This window comes from Orbicella faveolata, unplaced genomic scaffold (assembly GCF_042242905.1).
Source record: "Orbicella faveolata isolate gen_17 unplaced genomic scaffold, um_ofav_v1 contig_36, whole genome shotgun sequence".
Classification (NCBI taxonomy): Eukaryota; Metazoa; Cnidaria; class Anthozoa; order Scleractinia; family Merulinidae; genus Orbicella; species Orbicella faveolata.
This window is the reverse complement of record NW_028301565.1, coordinates 10,493,628-10,514,001: the sequence shown is the minus strand read 5'-3', so window position 1 is coordinate 10,514,001 and position 20,374 is coordinate 10,493,628. Positions and strand designations below refer to the sequence as shown.

General features: G+C 37.8%; 1 protein-coding gene across 2 annotated transcripts; it reads right to left on the bottom strand.

The window, feature by feature from the left end:
* Positions 1-4,794: 4,794 nt before the first annotated feature.
* Positions 4,795-20,310, bottom strand: LOC110067830 (glomulin-like). 2 transcript variants are annotated; one of them, XM_089275092.1, is made up of 20 exons: positions 20,215-20,310; positions 20,041-20,148; positions 19,723-19,839; positions 18,829-18,934; positions 18,341-18,558; positions 17,549-17,598; positions 14,937-15,093; positions 14,555-14,702; positions 13,651-13,744; positions 13,221-13,274; positions 11,417-11,447; positions 11,203-11,292; positions 10,810-10,851; positions 10,649-10,722; positions 10,053-10,137; positions 9,205-9,320; positions 8,860-8,917; positions 7,831-7,963; positions 7,402-7,490; positions 4,795-6,467 (listed from the first exon to the last, which is right to left on the bottom strand). In XM_089275092.1, exons 1-20 carry the CDS (start codon positions 20,260-20,262, stop codon positions 6,372-6,374), a joined length of 1,914 nt encoding a protein of 637 aa, XP_089131218.1. In that variant the 5' UTR covers positions 20,263-20,310; the 3' UTR covers positions 4,795-6,371. The 2 variants fall into 2 exon arrangements, 1 of the variants encoding a protein (XP_089131218.1); XR_016202492.1 differs by lacking the exons at positions 4,795-6,467; positions 8,860-8,917.
* Positions 20,311-20,374: the final 64 nt, after the last annotated feature.

Genomic DNA, 20,374 nt, shown 5'->3' with positions numbered 1-20,374 from the left:
GTCATGCTCCCCCACTGTCGCAGTGCAATCTAATTTCTAACACAATCATCTCGCACCAATCGTGTGAGCTCTTTCCCGAGGGTCTCAATGGGGTTTAACCGTTAGCCGTAAAAGGGCCAAAACTTTTACCGTTATCCGTAAAAAAGCTGAAAATTTAACCATTAGCCGTAAAACAAATTAAAAACCGTCAACCGTAAAAAAAGAAATATATATTAACGCAAATTAAACGTCTAAATTGTCTTGTAAGGAACTCCATTTGTCATTTCACAACGCAGGAATTTGAAATGGATAGTATGACGCACTTTGAGAGCAGCCTTGACGTTTTGACAGCTCTCGCTATTTTCCGACCCAGTTGTACAGTTTCTCTTTATGAGTGGCGGCTTTGCTCTCCATGGCTAGCTATGGCTCCTGGGGAGGGTACTCCAAAAACAATAGGGTGGGGGTGTGCAGCCCGCTTCCCAAAACCCTTACCCTACTTAAGACCAAAATCTGCGATTTTCCTTACCCTATTTATGACCTGACCAAAAATTTGATATCCTATTTATGACCATTGCACGATTGTGGCTGGCACAGTTGTCCTAAATATAGTTTATGGAGGGCTTTTGTTGATGGTCTTATTCATAATGACGAAATTAAAAATAGCTTCTTCTAAAAAAACATACCCAATTGAAGACTAGAGTTCAAAAACCATACGCTCCTTATGACCAAAATGTTGAAAATTGATACCCTATTTATGACCAAAACGGCTGAAAAACCGTACCATTTGGGGCCGCACATACCTATATGGCCTATAAAAGGGAGTACCCCCTCCCCCTCGGGCTATGGCTTTTGTGAAGGCAGTTGTTAGTATCTATTGCACTGGACAGGAGAAGCCCATAGAAAGATGCAAAGCAAGGATTCAAATCGGTGAAGCTCATAAATAGTCCAAGTACGGTATATTGTTTCTTTCAAAAGTATTTTGATTGACTTTCTTGGCCTGAATGACCATACCATTCCAAAAGTAAATGGCAAAGCGGAAAATTATCCATATCAACTCAACAGCAACTGGAGCTGAAATTGCTCTTCTTGCTTGGCTCGGATGGGGAAAGCGAGCTATACGGTAAGTAGTCTTAAAAGCTTTCCGTACGTCTTCCGTCGCCATTAGGGAGTTTAAGCAACCGCGGCGACGACGCGAGGACAACGTCGATTGAAAAATGAATTTACATTTGCAGAGCCATTCCGTTTGTTTGCCTGTCGAAGACATCTAAAACCTAAACGTATTACGCAGGGTTGAATAAACATTTTTAGCTGGGTTGGTTTGTTGTCCCATTTCAGAACTTTGTTTTGATACTCTTGCTTTCAAATTTCAGAAGCGTAGCAGCTCTCGTAAGCTTGTAGCAGCTGTTATTTTTGGGGGCCAGGGGCATTTTTTCAGTTGTTCGGAGTCTGTCGCTCTATCAAAGGGTATCAAGACGTTCATATGAGACCATGCAAGAGCTGCTACCCAACCCTCAAAGTTTAAATAGAGGCGTGTATATGCGGAATGAATTATTTTTGGATGGATAAAAGAACAGTTCTCTAGAGGATATCACGTGGTCTGTAATGGGAAAACAAACCACCCAAGCCAAAAAGGTCTGATCGAAAAATAATCAATAATTTTGATCATTCGTCAAACGCTGTAGGTTGGAAGCCGAAAGCTTATTTTAACTTAAATTTTTCAGCCAGAGAACATTTTAATTATCTTAATATGTTTAACCCTGGTTGCTCGTCTATTTTCAAATTTCAGTAAAATATTGGCCATTGCAGAGAGCGGAAAAGAAATGTACAAACATTTCTGGATAATACACGAGCATAACCACTGTTCTACGCAGATCAGTGTGCCTGATGTTCTGTATCGAATCGGCGAAATAGTGCGGAAGTGTGGGCGGGGGGGGGAGGGGGGACAGGCAGAGTTTGTTAAAGGAAGATATTCAGAATGTCCGAGAACTAACGTCTACTTATACCTCATTTGTAACCTCAATTCCTGGGCTTTTACTAATTTTGAGGGAGCATTCTTGTTGTTGAACAAAAGCTTTCATTCAACAATTATGTGAGCTTACGTTTAAAACAATCAAAAGGGTTGAAGAGTGGGAACTGTTAGCGTCCGTCTGTTTCGGGAGACAGTGGAACTCTGCGCCATGATTTAGACTTCTTTGTTCGAGCTTCAGATCAGAAGTCCAGTTTTTTTCTCCTCTTCTTGGTTGCTTTTGTTCAGTATTTTATTTGACTTTTTTTGGGGAAAAAACGGTGGGACAGGATGGAAAGGTGGAGAACCCCAATTTAACCAGCAGTTTTAGGTGTATTTATGCCAGTGCATTTGATTTTAAGGGTACTGAATATCAATAAAACCTTGAAATGTGGGAACCAATGGGAGAAGAGGTTTCATCACTTTGGACCAGGTCGTAAAACGTTTGCATTTAAATTACGTCAGCTACTTGCTGGAACAAAAATCTGAAGTGCCGCTTTGTCGTACTCCTTAGCCGTGGTACTCTTATGTTGCTCACTCTCTCTAGCGATGGTGTCGACGGTTATTTTCAAGCCTCGCTTGTTTTTACTCTCCAACTTGATGTTTTGAAGTTTCCATGGAAACAGTTCACACTTCGTCAGCAGGTGTGATATCCTCACTAGGTCGTTTCGTGACGAAGGTAGCAATGGAAGTCGTAAATATGGCACAGCAAATGGGAAAATCTCTTGTTTCCTTGTTGGAAAATCAGGTGTAACCTTCACCTGTCCGAGCTGGTTTTTGCGACTCAATGCATCTCCACAATCACGTCAAAAGGCTCAATAACAGGTCCTAAGTCGTAACATGACATAAGTTGTTGCCGAAGAAGCCTTTTCAAGCATTGTTCCCTTCTCACAGGGAACATCTGTTTTTGGAAGCGTCCACGTTGACTGGAAATCGCTTGTCAGACATTCTCTCTGGGCAGGAGCCATAATCGGGGACGGAGACTGTAAGCGCGCGCCATTTCTAGTATTGGGGTTGTCCCCATGATATGGGACAATAATTCTATTTTTAGAACAAATTGCGCCATCACCTGCGGCACACGGGCGTACATGCTGCGAGGATTTTTGCGGATGTCGCGCGGGGGAAATGGCGTACAAAATTCCCGAAGTTTTTCATGTTTTTGGCCCACAACTCAACGCGTTTACGTCTGTTGGAATTTTGCTTAAGTATTTTCGTCGTAAGCTGCTCCAGTTTGAGTGAAGTAAGACAGTGTCGAATTTAAGTATGTTCCGCTTTAAACTTATATATATCGCTGACCAGGCTGTGTTCCGACGGATGCTTCTTTTACATGAGCTGTACATTACTCCACTTTAAATTTCACATACGTTGAAGATTAACAGCTTTTCCATTACACAGCAAAAAACAATAAAAAACCATCAAAACAGGTTTTGGTTATGATTAACCATTGTCTGAGAAACTCACAAATTAACTCGATACCAGAGTAGAGAGTTTTCTTGCTATATTCTTAAATTAGAACAAACGCAAAAACATACGCGTAAGCTTACAACTAGAGTGAGTAGATCTTATTATTCATTCCCAGCGCGAGATGAAAGTGTTTTCGACCCTGAAAAGCCCACCTTTTCCGTTAGCTCAGAGCATAAAACTACATATAAGCGCCCTGGTTCGTATTCCCTGCCTTATTCCCTGCCATCGCTGTGAAGAATACGCAAGATAATTTCTCAAGGTCTCTCAACTCTCACCACTTGATTACGCAACGTGACAACATCCCCGCGAGAGCCCCCGACATGTGCGTGGATCCGCGCGGATATATGACGTCAGGATGGCGCAATTTGTTCTAAAAATAGAAAAATTGTCCCATATCATAGGTGCGCGCGGATCCCAAGGCTTACGGTCTCCGTCCCCGATTATGACTCCTGCTCTGGGCCACTCCTTTGTTTCCCAGGGCCTCTGCTTACATGTAGCTACTAGACAGGTCCTCTCTATTAACTAGTGCTGGCATCAAAATTTCAAAACTCGTCGTCGTGGGAACCAATTCGTTTTTGACGTGGTTTTCATTGAACCTGCTGATCTCGTGAACCTCGCTTAGAACCTTAGTTAGGTTGAAACAATCGCTCCTTGAGCGCTGATGCTTTAAATAGAATCACTGAACATTTGCTTCTGGTTGGTTGTAGTGGCCCCGTGTGATGTACTTCCTTGTCTTCTTTCCTTTTGACCACGGCCTGAAGCAAGGTCCACAAAACACTGGCGACCTAACACTGGCATTTTCCCTGCTTTCTAAGCAGTTGCCACCATATTTTCCGGTTCCATCAATCGATTTAAGTGTATTTTTTATTGCTAGTGTTTTCGTTGAACGCTCAAAGTTATCACCATATAGAGCCATGCTTTCAAATTTACTTCGTGCGGAACTCGACTTTCCCCCATAATTTCCCTCACCTTTTGTTTTGCGTAGACCATGTGCTGACGGTGGTTGTACGGTTGGCAAATCAAGCTCCTTTCGTGACGGCGTTCTTCTTGTCAGTCTCTCTGCTTTCCTTTTGGGTTGTGATAGTTCATTTTTTCTTAACTGCAGAACTAAGTTGATTTTCCAGTTCTTCAGCGGTTTGCGATCCCAAAATAGACCTGATTATTTCATTCTCCTCACCATCAGACATCTTTGTCTGTTATGAACCTTGCGTAAAACTAACGAAAGATGCAAAATTCTTTTAAGTTGGCAATTCGCCGGAAGGAACCCGTTTTTAACGCAACAAATATAATAACGGCCATATGTTACTCTTCCATTCTAAAACCTAAAACATCATACGAAACAAAGATATCTAAAATTTCTTTATTTTGAAGCCGTTTTGTGACAAACCTTATTGGTTGGTTCAGTGCACTAGAACGATTTTAACATCATTTCAGAAAAAGGTACACTATTTATTTATTAGTTTATAGTTCAATTTCTAGATCGGTATTGTCCTTGCTTAGGACTCAATATCATGTAGAAAGTTTTCGCTTCTGTGAAACGGCGTTATCAAATAATAAAAATCAAAATTTTAATATTACCATGGTAATTAGCGTCTGCTTGACAGTTGCTGAGCTGAAAAGCGATTAGATGTCACTATATATCAGCCCACCTAATCACATTTTTCTCGTATTTTGGCCGCTGTTTGTAAAGTTGTGGGCAACAGGAAACAATTATGGGTGTGAAAGTTTTCCCCATAACATTCTTTGACCACTGCAAAATTAAGAGCTGGACGAAACCCGACAAAAACTGCAGCGGGAAAAGTTTACAAGATTGGCGTTCTTTTAAACTTTTGCCCGATTCACTTCGTCCCACCCCAATTAATTGTCTCTGGGTTTCCGAGGAAGGGCTACCACTTTTTAAGACACCTTGTTGACATTACCTTTAAATTTTCTTAGAATGAGCTCTCGACTAGACTTTTGCTTATAATCTTTAATAGTGATCTTACTTTCAGGATGGCGTGATTTTAAAATGGCCTTACACTTTATCGGAAGAAAATCACGTTTAAATATTGTTTGGGTTTACACTTGGAAGAAATCTTGCATCTGAATTTTGCTTTGGTGAAAATAAGAATAATACTTGGTAAAACCCTCTGAACTGAGAGTATGAAGCAAAAGAGAAGCTCTACAGTGCCCAAGTGGACATTACATGTCCCTGAGCATTTTCTAAAAGGTCTAAGGTGGGGGGTGTGGGAGGTTAAACTAAATATTAGTCCATGAGGGGAGCGCGTTTTACGCCGGACAGTCTGGGGCTTTCGTTGGAGGAGAAGGGGGTATTTTTGGGTAGGCTTATTACTGGGATTCTACGGTGCGGTGTAATATGCTTCGAGCGCTGCCTAAATTGAATTGGTATAGTGAGGACCAGGGAGAGAATTGAAAAGCACTTTCTCCTCCACTTGCAGTACAACAGTAACCGACCCGTGCCCCCAAAATACCCTATCACCCTTGGACACTCCTCTTGATGACCCAAATAACAGCTATCATGGAGCGTACCGAGAGAGACACTTCTTAATACGTTCGAGGCGAAAATGTCGCACTGATGCCTTAGCTCTGTGTAATGTCTTTGATTAGCGTTTTCATAATGCGCGAGGAAATCAGTGTTCATTAACAGTTCATGCATAGTTTATACACGCATGTGAAAGTTCCTATCGACTGTTCACTACCGCGTGATTGGTAAGGGCGCGTGACTGTTATCTGAAACTTGAATGTTGTCTTCAACCCGCTACGAGTCAGAGATGGATAATTGATACAGTTGATACTGTTTAACTGTGTCACTCGAAATTCCGGGTATCTTTCCACGTCTTGGAAAATCTTCATTAGCTTTCACCACACTGACCCCGCTGCAGGCAACACGCCGGTCACATCGCGACGCAGACCCCAAGGAATCTCATTTTCCACCTCTGGCTCTACTGCTCGCAATTTCTGAGATTCTGGCCAACACACTCTCCATCATGTCCAAAGAGTACAGGCCAGATTGCAGCGCCTTCGTACAAATCAAACACAGGCGAAAAATGAATTTAAAAGCACATTTGAATATTAAATCATTTAGAACAAGCAGAAAATTATTGAACTTCAAACATTCAATTGAAGTTCAACGAATGGCTTTGACAATCAAACTGGAACAGAGTGGAAGAAGCTTAGGGATTAAACACGAGGAACTTAACGACTGTCAATAAGATTCTTGTAAGATCCTTTCAGACCTTCAGTGACTTTTCAGAAGCTTTTACACGAATTTTTTTTACCAAATTAAGCCTTTAGACCTAATTATCATTCGCAGGAACTAACATCCAATTTATAAGAACAAAGAAGTTAAGGAATAGAACACAAGGGAATATGGTGTTGATGTACCTACAAATTCGGCTCAAAACAAACCGCGGCATTACAAGAAATGTATGAGAATAAGACAGAGGAATGAAGAAGAAATATACCACAAGTTAGAGTAACAGGCGGACAAAAACTTTGTACCGAGATTATTTACATTGTATTGCTAACTTATCTGTGACTGTTTTAAATATTTTCTCAAAAGAAATCATTTCTAACAAAACAAAATTTGCAGGTCCTATGAAACAGTTGATAGTACTGGTGAAATAAAACTGATCATGAAATTCTTCCTGTGTTTGCACAATTTCTCTGAACTTTGAAATTTATTTTCTTGAATTCCCATGGGAAATTGTTTTTCTGTGTTATTTCAAGCAACTATTTATATTTTAACTTTTAAGAAATGCAAAAAGGACGGCAATATACCTAGAGTTATTCTGGTACAAGGTTTTTGTCCATTAAAAACTGAATTGCTCGATTTCCTATCGGACTTGGCCTTAAGTGTTCTAAAATCAAACTTAGAAGAACAAAGATTGTTAATGTAACAATCACAAGAAATGTATGAGAATCAGAAAGAGGAATTACTGTTACGAACTCACCTCGCACTGGTCACTGAGTGGCAATAGTCCTAGTGAATTTCCATCAGGACTCTTAACACTAAATTCTATTCCCTGCTGCGCCTTTTTACCTAATGAATACAGAAAAAAGGTCCCTCAATTTTTGCAATAAAAACATCTCATGGAATCCGGATGCATAAAAAAATGGGATAGTTAAATAAAGTGTCTTGCCCAAGAACACAATGCAATGACCCAGGTCAGGATTTGAACACGGTCTGCTCGATCCAGAGTCGAGCTCACTAACCATGAGCTAGAGGCCACCGCGCCTCCACTAAATTTGGGAAGTTGTGGGTTTATATCTGGAGTATCACCAAACTAATAGGCTTCTAGCCGGGAAGGATTTGAAACTAGGAAGAAGGGATTTTAGTTAGTAATGGCTCGACTTCTAATCATTAGGCAAAACATTCTTACTTTTATTTCCAGCCATTTCATCCCGCTTGTTTGTAAGCTCTGCTTGGTATTGTATTCTGGTTACTGTTAATACCTGTCTCAGAGGCTCCATGAAATCCTTTTCAATGGCTGTAAAGTTTTCCCAAACTCTTGTCTGTCGTTGATAAAATAATAATAATAATAATAATAATAATAATAATAAAATGGCCATGAATTTATGTAAGTCTGAATGAACAGCAATAATTGACGCTCCTGCAAAACGTAATTTCAGCTACTGGTGGAATTTAAGAGCTAATAGTAATGTAATCTCAAACAAGGACCTTCTACAAAAGACTGAACAGGATGAAATGAGAACAATCCTGAAGCAACAGCGTCGGAGGTGGATTGGGCACGTATTACGGAGGGAAAGAACTTCTATCACTAAGACTGCTGTGCATTGGACACCAGAAGGAAATCGGAAAAGAGGCAGACCAAAAATAGACTACGAGTAGTCCAAATGGCGCAGGACAGTAGAGGAAGAGATACAACAACATCATCTATGTTGGAACACAATCGAGAAGGCCGCAAAAGACCGGTTAGACTGAAAGAGCCTCGTTGCCACCCTATGCGCAAATTTCATAAAATGTTCAAATGCGCTTGACAAGATTACAAACGGAATAACAAGGCTAAAAAGCTAAAATTACAATTAAAAGTAAACTTACAATGAGTAACATATTACTCAGAACGTTCCGAAATCGAAATTCCAACTTTCCTATACGTTCGTTCGTTCGTTCGTTCGTTCGTTTGGTTTTTGCGACCCTTCCTGAGAGAACCCAACGCTGCGCTTTCCAGACGTAGGCCCATAGCCATCTTTTTGACAGCTTTGAATTGGCTTCTTCTGTTGCTCGACAGGTAAGACCACTCCGCGCAGCTATACCTGTCAGACCTCCTTTGAGCGCAACAGGGAACCCAATTTACAGACGTACAAAAGCGTCCAAAAAGTAATCACCATTATGTTAATGAAGAGGTAGATGATGCCGCAATTTAGATCGGACATATATGATGCTATACCTTGTCACTCTCGTCTCTAAGAAGGATAAACCTCAAGCAATTAAGAGCTGCCATAATCCTAAGAAAAGAGATCAAGAAGGTTTAAAAGCAGGGTTAAATGACAGAAAATAAAAAGATCGAAAAGAGTAGGGCACGGAGTTCCCGGTGTTGTAGTCTGGCCTTGTCTCACGGGTTGGTGCTTTACATAGGGTTAACCTCATTGCACCTTTCCCCCTTGGACAGAATTGTCCAAGAAAAATTACTATGACTATGACTGCAAAACGCAAGAAAAAGAAGAACCCTTATTTAATTGACAAGGGTGGAAAGGCGCTGGAAACTTGACATTTTAAATTCGGATTGATTTACCTATCGGTTTCTTGCACCAGGTCCTTTTCGGTCCCTGCTTCTAAGGGAGGTTTGAAAACTAGCTGAAGTATTGACATCAGACGACTGCCTTGGAACCAGGCCTCATCTACCGACGACTACAAACAAATGATACAAGAAGGTGATTGCCTCGTCCCCAGGTGCTGCTCCTTGGTCGTGCGCGTCACGTGCGTCGTGCGCGGAGTTGTTTGAGCTTTGTTTTTTTTCCCAATGAAAGTTACTCAAGGAGAGTTTTATGACTGTCGAAAGTAATCATTGAGTGTTTGGTTTGGATTTGGATTTGCCGAATTCTATGACTGGTTCTTGCAATGTACTCTGACCAATCAAACAAGCCGTTAGAGTGGTTTTCAATTGAGCGTCGTATGACCAAAACCAAAGTTATCACTCTAGCCAATCACAAAGGACATAGACAATACAGTGAACCAATCAAAACTCGAAGTCGTTACACGTAGTTGACGTAAAGCGCGGAAAAACTCGTGCAAACGAGTTATGATTGGTTTTGGTTTCACTTCTAGTGGATGAAAAAAGTGGCGGGAGTTTTTTAACCCAATCATGTAGCGCAGTAATACAAAACCAATCACTTTTCGACACTCAAATGAAGTAAAACCAAAACCACTCTGAATCAAGACCAGGCTCGCGCGAGTTTTCCTACGCTTGGCGCTGGTTTGACGTTGTTTTTTTTTGAGTTTCATTTGTCTGTTGCGTTATTTAAGAACGTTATTTAGTGTTTTACAAGAAAGTACGACACTTTCTTAAAATAAGCATTTTATAATACATCTTCATAGCTTATCTTTAGTTCAAGTAGCAAGTAACAAGATGTTACATCTTACACCAAGGGCTTGGTTAACTTGTTCCTTTAAGAGATAAATCATCAGTCCAGCCACTCCAGCATGATTGCTGTCCTGAAGAATGGTGCTACGAGAGAAAAGGTTTCAAACTGTCAGCTATGATACTACATGGGCAGCACATTGGAATAAAAGACGGAAAAGGAAGACCAAAAAAGTTTGAACTCTATGTGGAAGCTCAAAATCAGTTGCCTTGAAACACTTGCAGAAACAGAGTACTAACTAGACAAAGTTTAGTTGACGTCTTAAGGACAGTTAACAACTACTTATCAACCGAGAGTGAGGTTTTTACGGGAAAAATCTCAGACCGAGACCTTGCCATTTTGACCGAGCGATAGCAGGGTCAATACGGCAAGGTCGAGGTTTGAGATTAGTTTCGTTAAGACCGAACGCTGGAGGTCAATAAGTGGTTTATTATATGGCTTTTTGCTTTGTTTTCGGAAGTCCGTAATCGACCCGAAGGCATTACGGAAGAATAATGCCCTACAATTAGCCAATCAGAGCGCGCGTTATATTGGTTACAAGAACAAGCCACACACCTTATTACCTTAATACTCTGACTTGACATGGGCAACACTTACTATAACAATCCGTATTGACTCCTCGTGTCTAGTTTTGACACCAGATTTGGAAGGACTCGAACTCCCTTTAATCTCTGCAAGGCAAAAGAAAAACAGCCCTTAGTATACACAAGTAACACTTTCTAACAGTCATTGAAAAGAAGAACTCGACAAGTACCTACCAATTTCTTAGATGAACACATTGTCATAACGTTTATAAGGGCCTGGAAATAAACGAAAGAAAACAAACAGGTATAAAGTCTCTCTACTGAGTTCAAAGATGTCAACCTACAAAAATCCAAATCCAAGAGTTTGGCAATTTGTTTTGAAGGAAAATTCTTGTCTAGCCACTGAGAACGGCTAATACAAAAGTTTTGATGATTCGAACTTAAAAATACAATACTGAGAGAAACATCCCGAGTTCCAACTAAAAAATAGTATCCCAAAAATTGGTCAAAATAAGACAGCATTTCTCTTTGGATCTACGAGATTTGACAAACCCGTCCAGGCAACCGGAAGATTTGAGAACAACAACAAGCATGTATTATATAGCTATATCCAAAAGCGAACAGCACCTTCACAATATCTGTTATGTCTTTAAACTCATTGTGGCTGTACACCAAACTCTTTTCTTTTAACCTTTTTGACAATGTATCCAAGAGTTCCTGAGAGTAAAGAAATAAATTATTAACAGGCTACATGAACACGTTTCAATTTGGGACATTAGCAACTGAAGAAAAAAAAAAACAGAAATATTTTCGAAAACACAAGCACTCGCAAAATACACACCAAGCCCTTGTAAATAGCAGAGTGTTCCGTTCTGAAAAGTAAATAAGAAGTAACAGTAGAGGTAAATCTTCGATTGTGTATCTTGAAAAATGTTTGCCAGTTTTTTAATTGGAATGACAGTCAATTCACATAGTCATCACATGTTGTTGTCGTTGTTGTTGCTGTTGCTGTTGGCTTTTCACTGGACACCAAACCAAGCTTGAAACCTACAACAACTCTTGATTAGAGTGGTTTTCAATTGAGTATCGTAAAACCAAACCAATTACTTACCAATTAGACTACTCAGCCAATCTCAAACTTTAGTAAAAACAAAATCAACACCAAAGTAGTTGCCTGATTACTTTTGACACTCAATTGAGGACCGCTCTAAATATCAAGAGTAACTTTTTTTTTTTTTTTTTTTGCAATTCAATTTTATTTACAGGATTTACACTCACACTACTTACAGCACCTCTGTTTATACTTACAAATATACTTACGCTATACTTACTTAAAAAAAAAAAAAAAAAAAAAAACTTACACTACTTCCAATACATTTATTACAGTACAATAACACTAATTAATATAAAGTGCATTTACTTACAATGTTTTTTTTATTGTTTCTACATTAATTATTCAAACCCATACTAAAAAAAAAAAAATAATAAAAAAAGGAAAATTAATTTTTTTGTTGCTTACACTGCTTACAACACTATATATTATACTTACATAAGTACTTACACTATACTTACTTCTTACACCATGCTTACACTTTATTAACTTGCACTACTTACAATACATGTGTTACAATACAATTACACCAGTCAAATTGAATTACAGTTTTTTTTAATTTATTTATTTCCACAATTACAACAATTGCAATTATTTTTTCAACAATTTATTTACTGAAGAATGAATAAAGTTTGGTTACAAAAGTTAACAATGACACCATATGGAATTAGTTATGAAAATAGTTAATGTAAATTCTTCTCTACATACTTATTCAAATTCTTTTTGGCATGAGGTTAATGAAAAAATTTTGAGTAAAATCAAGAGTTGCAGAAGCCTCTTGCTTACATATTGCGATGTTATTGTTGGGTCTTTTAAGGAGGAGATGGATCTATTTAATTACATAGTAATTTTAGGAAAATCTTTCTTGTGGACTTGTCGATGTAAAGAAATATTACCTTCCTTGAATCACTTTTTAAGAATTTTGGTAACTAAATATAACTTATATACTTCAAATTGAATAAAACGAATTTGTTTAAAGAAAAGTGGAAGTTTTTTGAGGAAACAATTTTATCTAATAATTAAAGTCGGAAAACGCTACCATTAAGGAAAGTCTTTAAGTTAAATAAGTATGTAGAGAAGAATTTAAATATCAAGAGTAACTGGATGTCTTCAAGCAATATATCAAAGATGAAAGACCGTGTTTGACCACATTTCCAAACACCGAGAAGAGAGTTGAAAATACGACGCGCAGCGGAGTATTTTTGACGAACTTTGAGGTGTTTGGAAATGTGGTCAAACACTGTCTTGAGTGTTTGATATATCTTCTCAATCGAAACTAACACTAAGGAGAAAACGGAGAAAAAAATCGTAAAAATCTTTGCTAATTAAGATCAGATATCCAAACACTGTCATGGTCATGATTTCCTTTGTTTAAACTTGATGAATTATTAATGAGTTTGAGAACCTACTTTCATTACAAAATTCTAGTTGATTAGCAATGAAAACCCTCCAAAGGCTTCATGTTTATTTCGTATGACGAAACTATGGTAATACCTTATAAAAAATAATGCCATGTCAAGATAATGTCACTCACCTGTTTAGAAGAAAGATGATACTTTTCATATTAATTCTCAGTAAATATCTGAAGCTGGGTGTACAAAGCAAACATAAATTACAAATTAAACTTCTTGTTTGAATAGCAAACCATTGTAGTTAACTGCCATGCTAATGGCTGGGCACAAATTTGTATATAACAGTGTATACAAAAGTTGGCTATAAGTCACTTGCAACAAATTTGTTGAAGCAAGTTCTTGATCGGTTTCTGGTCACATCTGACATGCATTCTGCATTTAAAAGTCCTCAAATTCCATTTCACAAAAGGTTTAACATTAGAACCAAGAGATTTTAGTTTGCAGTGTATCAAACAAGTTAATGAAAAGACTGCCATATAATAATATTGTCTTATGAAGAAAAGGGGAAACCTAGAGCCAGAAACACAAACAGGAAATCACAAGAAATTATACCTAAAAACTGCAGGAAAATTCATGTCTTCCATCTCCTCCACAAGAAGCAAATAAACAAAACAGCTGAGACCTAACATTGGATACAACGTATTCCCTTGAAGAAAGGACAAAATGAGGAAGAACAATATTTAATAGAAGGAAATGAAAAGGTGTTTGAATGAAAAAAAAGAAGAAGAAGGAGAAGAAAAAAAACAAACAACAAAAAAACCCAGATATACACATGTCTACCAGTGAGGAATGAAAACCTTTTATTTAATTAACACTCTTTTAACCCCTGTCTAAACACTGTCGTAAAATAAATCCAAGTAAGGATAGAGGTTGACTATGGAAATGAATAATCTTGTCCTCTGAGGTAGAACATGTTGAAATAGAACCATGCTATCCCAAGAAGGAAGGGTCAATGAATGATGTAAGGAAATGCTGAATGCTTCAACCATAGATGTAAACCCCCAAAATGAGAATTCTTTGATTTGACTTTGTTATTAACATTAATTGAGTGACAACCAATTAAATAGTTGATCAAAACTTAGGGAAAAATTGGTTTTTCCTGTAAAAGTATAGAAGTCAAATCTTCGCATGAAAACAAACAATTCCACAAATACATTTTGTTCCCTTGTATTAAATTTGCATTATTATTATGTAACAGGTTAGGTACAACAAAACTGGGAATGTGTACCACAGATACATTTACTTCAACTTGCAACTATGACACTATTAATATTGACAAGTTACAAGTCAGTCCTTTGCAGCAAAATTGCAAGAAGTATATAATCTACCATCGTAGGCACACAATTCATGCAAAGGGTTGTTGCTGTATCTCTCTGGTCACATCCAAAAAAGTTACATTTTGACAATAGAAAAGAAGGAATGGCAGCTTCTAAATTTATTATGAACATTTTCTAACCTTGTTCCTCATCTTCATCAATCATTAATGTTTCCTCAGAAGTTACATCCCCATTTCTTGCTTTGCTTGTTGTTTCCTCTCTTTGGTTATTTTTCCAAATGTATTCCACAAAGTATACATATGATCCTCTAGCCAGCTGGATAAACCTCTGTAATAAAAATGAATAAACATTACAAGAAATGTTACAAACTGCACAATGAACCTATTTTCATGGTCATTGGTACGCTTGTACTTTTCATTAAATCAGTTATTAAGTCATAACGCTTTCATTTTTAGCAACTTTACTGCAAACACCTCTCTATCTTTTAATTCATTTTTTGACTTAACAATTCATTGTCACTTATTATGCAATGTACACGTTGACAGTGAAAGATATACATACCATAATCTCTTGTGCAAACTGTCTGTAGGATGATATCTCTGAAGAAGATTTGCTTTTGCGATCTGATTCACTGTTCTCATCATCCGAGTCCATCGTCTCTATACCATCCTTTGTTAAATCTAAGAAAACTAGTGGGTAATCCAGGAGTTGAATCAAGCTGCACGAAAGTGATCAATAAGTATATGTAATTAAACAAAGCACAATTTTGGACCTTTTTTAAATGTGACCTGGTTTAAAATCTTGGTTTTTAATAATGGCATCAAACACAAGAGGGTGTCTTTAACCACATTTCCAAAGGACAGTGCCCACTTTCGTTATTGCATGCAGGTTCTGCACATCATGCAATGCATACTAGATTACATGCTACAAGTGCACTATGATTGAAACTAAAAAAAATCAACCACCAGACGGGTGTGCCATCACTTGAGAGCCATCAACTGAAATGTAGCAATATCACTGATCACTAACTGCTAACTGCTAAAATACTTATCTCTGGTTGCAAACAAAAACACTGCATGAGGGGACACAAGCAGCAAAAACTGGAAGTACCACAGAGGAATGCTAGGAAAGTTTCCTAGCATTCCTAACATACCTAACCCCAGGCTCCTTCGCCTTGAGCTGAGCAAGGTGTTATAATCTGTTTCACTGTCATATAAATGTCATTAGGTCTGAAGGACACCAGATGAAGGGGAATAAATATGAGAACAGAGAAATACAAAGGACCAACTAATATACACCATCAAAATATAATTGATGCGTGCTCTTGTTTCACACACAGACATTAGTTCCTTTATTCGGTCAGGTCCCTTGTATGACAGATGAAATAATGATCAAATGGATACATCTGCAGAGACCACTACATGACAGGAAGCGAACGCTGAAGCAATAGTTCAGCAATTGGAACTTCAAGTGAACAAGGAAAACCTCTCCTGTCCCCTTCAAAATGCATTACCTTCTCAAAAGATTCCAAAAAACAGGGAAGCTTTTAAAGCAATCTGAAGTGAAAATACCCTCAAGAGGAACAACAACTAATAATTTTATTATTGTAAACAAAATCGCAATGAAGGTCTCACAGAAAAACATGCGTCCAATGAATCCAAAATCAATCTGAGGGAACTGAACCCAGAATACCTTAAATACTTTTCTCTAGATCCAGCTGGTAGTGGAAGATACGGACAGTGTTTTTGTGCTTGCTATTTCGCTCATTGATGCACTAGCAAATGATTCACAGTAGCGCCATGTTACATCGAAGAAAACATTGAACTGCGTGATTATTACTTCAGTGTTACATTGAACTGTATGAGCTGGGTCACCTGCCAGTTCTGCTGAACAAAACACTAAGCTGTGTGATTATTTCTTTCGCGTTACATAAAACTGTATGAGGTGTGTCACCTGCCAGTTCTGATGGCCAAAACACTAAGCTGCGTGATCATTTCTTTCGTGTTAAATCCAACTGTATGAGGTGGGTCACTTGCCAGTTCTGGTGGACAAAACATTAAGCCACATGATTATTTCTTTCGCATTACATCAAACTGTATGAGTTCTGTACCCGCCAGTTCTGATGGACAAAACATTAAGCCGTGTGATTATTTCTTTCGCATTACATGGAACTGTATGAGGTGTGTACCCACTGTTCTGATGAACAAAACATTAAGCTGTGTATCGATGTCAGCATTCTGACAAATTTATTGCAGACTTGGCGAGACCTTGGGGCAAGCACAACCTCTCTTTCCAGTAGCTTTTGGTGTCATTATGGCAAAATCTAAATTTGTTGACCTTTCTCTCATCCACCGGTCACTGAACATGCAATTTGCAAACGTTGTTGAACAATTTTAAACACGCAAATGCACTTGTTTCTGATGACAAGTTATTTTCTAGCTGTTAGCATAACAAAAAGGCCAGCAAACCAAATGAAAGCCACAATTTCGAAATATTCAGAGTAGGCCTTACCGTCATAATTGTCTCTATCAGCCGGCCGAAGTGATCTTCTTTCCAATCGCTCTTAAATTCATTGGGAAACTTGACACCGCTGAATTTTTCTTGAAGAATTGACCAGGACATTCTATTCAAATACAGCTACTTAGGACACACCAGTATTGCAAGAACAAGTACAATACATCATCGTTGATGACGCAAGTGAAGAGTGCAAACCTTTTCCTTGGCACCATGGCAATCCTGTTTTTCACCACAAGATCTCGCAACAAGATCTTACGCAGTAAATAGGTTGGACACAGATCTGACAACGACATTTGGCAGGTGTCTCATTAGAAGAGATGATAACCGACTTACACTTTCTATGACAGGAACTCATGCCATTGTAAACTGCAGACAAAACTCTCTGCGTGGAGCGATACTTCCAGTTTTCGCTGCTTGCATCCCCTGTGAATTAAACTACTGTAGACACTTCTAACTGTACTGATGACGTTGTTGCTGTGCAAAAAGTATAAATTTATTTGTAAGCAACATCTAAGATCAAGAAAAAATTACTTCAATATCAGTATATTTCAATTGAAATTTAAACATATTTCCCCCAAATGTGATAAAGATGCTCATCAGAGCTACACAGTACAAAATAAAAGGAATACTGAAAATGAGCACAATTTTGTACCTACCATTTGGTAATGTCTGTTTTCAAACTAGTGATGTATGAACTTGAGGAAGACTAAAAGATAAACAAACATATTTAGCAATAACAACAGATTAGAAACAATATTATTTTGTTACTATTTAAGAAATGGCAAACATTTTCCAGGTTTCTATCAAATCTTAGTATAAATCTTCCAGGGTACTATTACAAATGCTGTTCTCTGATTGGTTATGTTATGAGTAACCTGGCACTGCGTGATTGTCAACAAAGTGGCAGCTGCTTTGTGGGGTTTTCAAAGAGTCTCGAAGAGGAATGTTGTTTAACTCTTGAACGACTGGTAGATTTATACTAAAACAATATTTAGATTTATTTATTAATAAATTTTGTTCCTGATTTCTATGTGTGATAGTTGACAAGGGCTGCACCCTTATCAACTATCATGTGATAGAAATCTCAAGAATGCAGTGGGAATATGATGTATAGGAGAGTATTTCCACAACATTTTTGTAGTTCTCACAAGTGTTTCTCTAACTCAGTGGAGACACAAAGAAAGTACATGTAGTTTCTAATTCTTTTAGAAAACACTGCAAGAAGTTGAAATAAAAATCTCTTGTTCATTTTGATCATCAAAAGGTAAAATTTATTTGCTTGCACAAACATTTTGCCTGCAATATCTTGTGCCAGTTTTGATCTCTGTTGATTTACAGATAAAGTAATGCTTTGACCATGTGCAAAAAGTACAAATTTATTTTGAAACAACATCCAGGATCAATAATAGATAGTAGCAAATTAATAGCAAAAGTTATCTATAACTTACTATTTCTGAGGATGATGACTTCATATTGACTTCTTGCACAAATGGCCTGAGAAAATCCAGTACATGTTTCATAACACATGGCACTGCTGGACGTTCACTGCCAGACTCTTTTTGATCCACTATTTCATCTGTTAATTGAATACCTCTGATATATTGAGCAATGCAAGGTAGCACCATACCAACAAGTTTTGATTTCCTCTCCTTCAACCTGTCTATTGCTGCAAAACAGAAAATAAATTTTATTATAAAATTATAAACTCCAAGTACTTATTTCAATGAGTTTTATTACAAGTTAATGGATTTACTTGGTTCAGTAATATTAAATAATGAAACGTGAGAGAAAAACAATCACTGTGTCTGTAACTTAGAAAAACTGATAATTATGTTTTACAGTTGTGCAATTAATTAGCTAATATCTATTATGGAAGTCCTAAAAAGATAAAGTACTCCAATTCAGTAATACTTAAATTGTATTTTGATTCACCTACCTATTTGAAGTGCTTCCAACAAAGCAACAAACTTTTTCAAGTTGCAAGCTGTCTCAGATTCAAGCTGCTCTAATATCCCAATACAGACCTCCTTTGCACTGCATCTCTGTCAGTATCAGACGAATTATCATTTTCATTAAATAACATTTGCCAAAGCCAGTGGTGTAGATAGTGTTCTCACCATGGGGCATTTTACCTACATATAAGTTATTTGTCCTTACCCTGGGCACTACTTGAATATGCCATTCCCGAGTTGCTTTTACCTCTGTTTTAAAATGAGTCTTATGGTGCACAACCTTCCATATGGAAATGAGATTTCTTCAAGGGCTGTGGTCTAAAATTTGGAGGAGCCCAAAGGATCCTAACCATGAAATCCTGGGTGCTCAGTACTAAAGCTTATATGAAAAAAGAAAAGAGTTTCCCTGTCACCCAAAGGTAAAAGTTAGTCGCCTGTGACACTTCTAGAGCACAGCCTGTTCTTTCACATTCATTGTCTTGCAAATCAAACTCGTTTCCATGTGAAAGGTTTAAAACAGAGGTAAAAGAAACTCGGAAATGGTCCACCGACCTGATGCGTTACTTCATATCTGTATTTAAATAAACATTAATGATTATTCAAATTTGAACATGGCTGTTTACCTGAAAATGATAGGTGGTTCATTGAACTATGTCTTGCAAACTTAAAATATTGTTCTTTTTCTAAATTAGCCATCCCTTTTGGGCAAAAATTATGTAAACCCAAGTAGTAGATGAGGGCTCACATAACTTTTACCAAACTTTCTTTTGTGTTTGGATCAGGCCATGTAAACATTGTTCCGTTATTTATTTCCTAATACAATTGAAAGATACTTAAATGCTGTTCAGTAACATGCACAATTAATTTTATTTCCTCACCTCAGCAATTATTTTGAGAATTTTATTGCACTCTTGAAAAGCATCTGATTCAAACTCATCAACAACTGCTTGAGATATGACTCCAATAAGTTCCCAGCCAACAAATTCCAAAGCATCCTTTAACATAACGAGTACATGACATACAGTGAAATCAGGTAAAATTTAAGATAAGCTTAATTACAATCAAATTCCCCACTAAACAGAACAATAATAAAAAAATTAGCACACTTTCTTGTTTTTCAGTATATTAATGGACTATTTGGTTAACTTAGGTTGGCGTAAAATAGAAACCATGATCCGTTATGAATGATTTCAAACCTTATGTTCAGGCCGAGTAAAACTTTCCACAAGCTGTTTCCACTTTCCATTACTGACGCACTTCTGAGCAGCTACTAAGATGAGGTGGGTATTTGGTTCCTCTGTGCGCTACAGAAAGAAATAGGTATAAGAATACCGATTGCTTATTAACCACATTCAAGCTGCAAGACTTACAAATTGTGATAAACTCTGTTCAAGTTCCTGTACATCCTCGTCCGCCATCTTTGAATTATTAGGACTACTTCATGTACAGCGCATTTGAGCGTACACAGCCAATTGTGGTCCGGTACAATCTGCGTTGTTCTACATGAAGTATCTATCACTTAATTCAATA

What these genes read in the sequence shown, in the direction of transcription:
- LOC110067830 (XM_089275092.1), bottom strand. Translation starts at nt 20,262, where the DNA reads ATGGCGGACGAGGATGTACAGGAACTTGAACAGAGTTTATCACAATTT. An exon ending in AATTTTCCTGCAGTTTTTAG is followed by an intron (nt 13,275 to 13,650) that starts GTATAATTTCTT and finishes TTGTACACCCAG; the next exon opens with CTTCAGATATTTACTGAGAA. An exon ending in TGTGTTCATCTAAGAAATTG is followed by an intron (nt 10,723 to 10,809) that starts GTAGGTACTTGT and finishes TTTGCCTTGCAG; the next exon opens with AGATTAAAGGGAGTTCGAGT.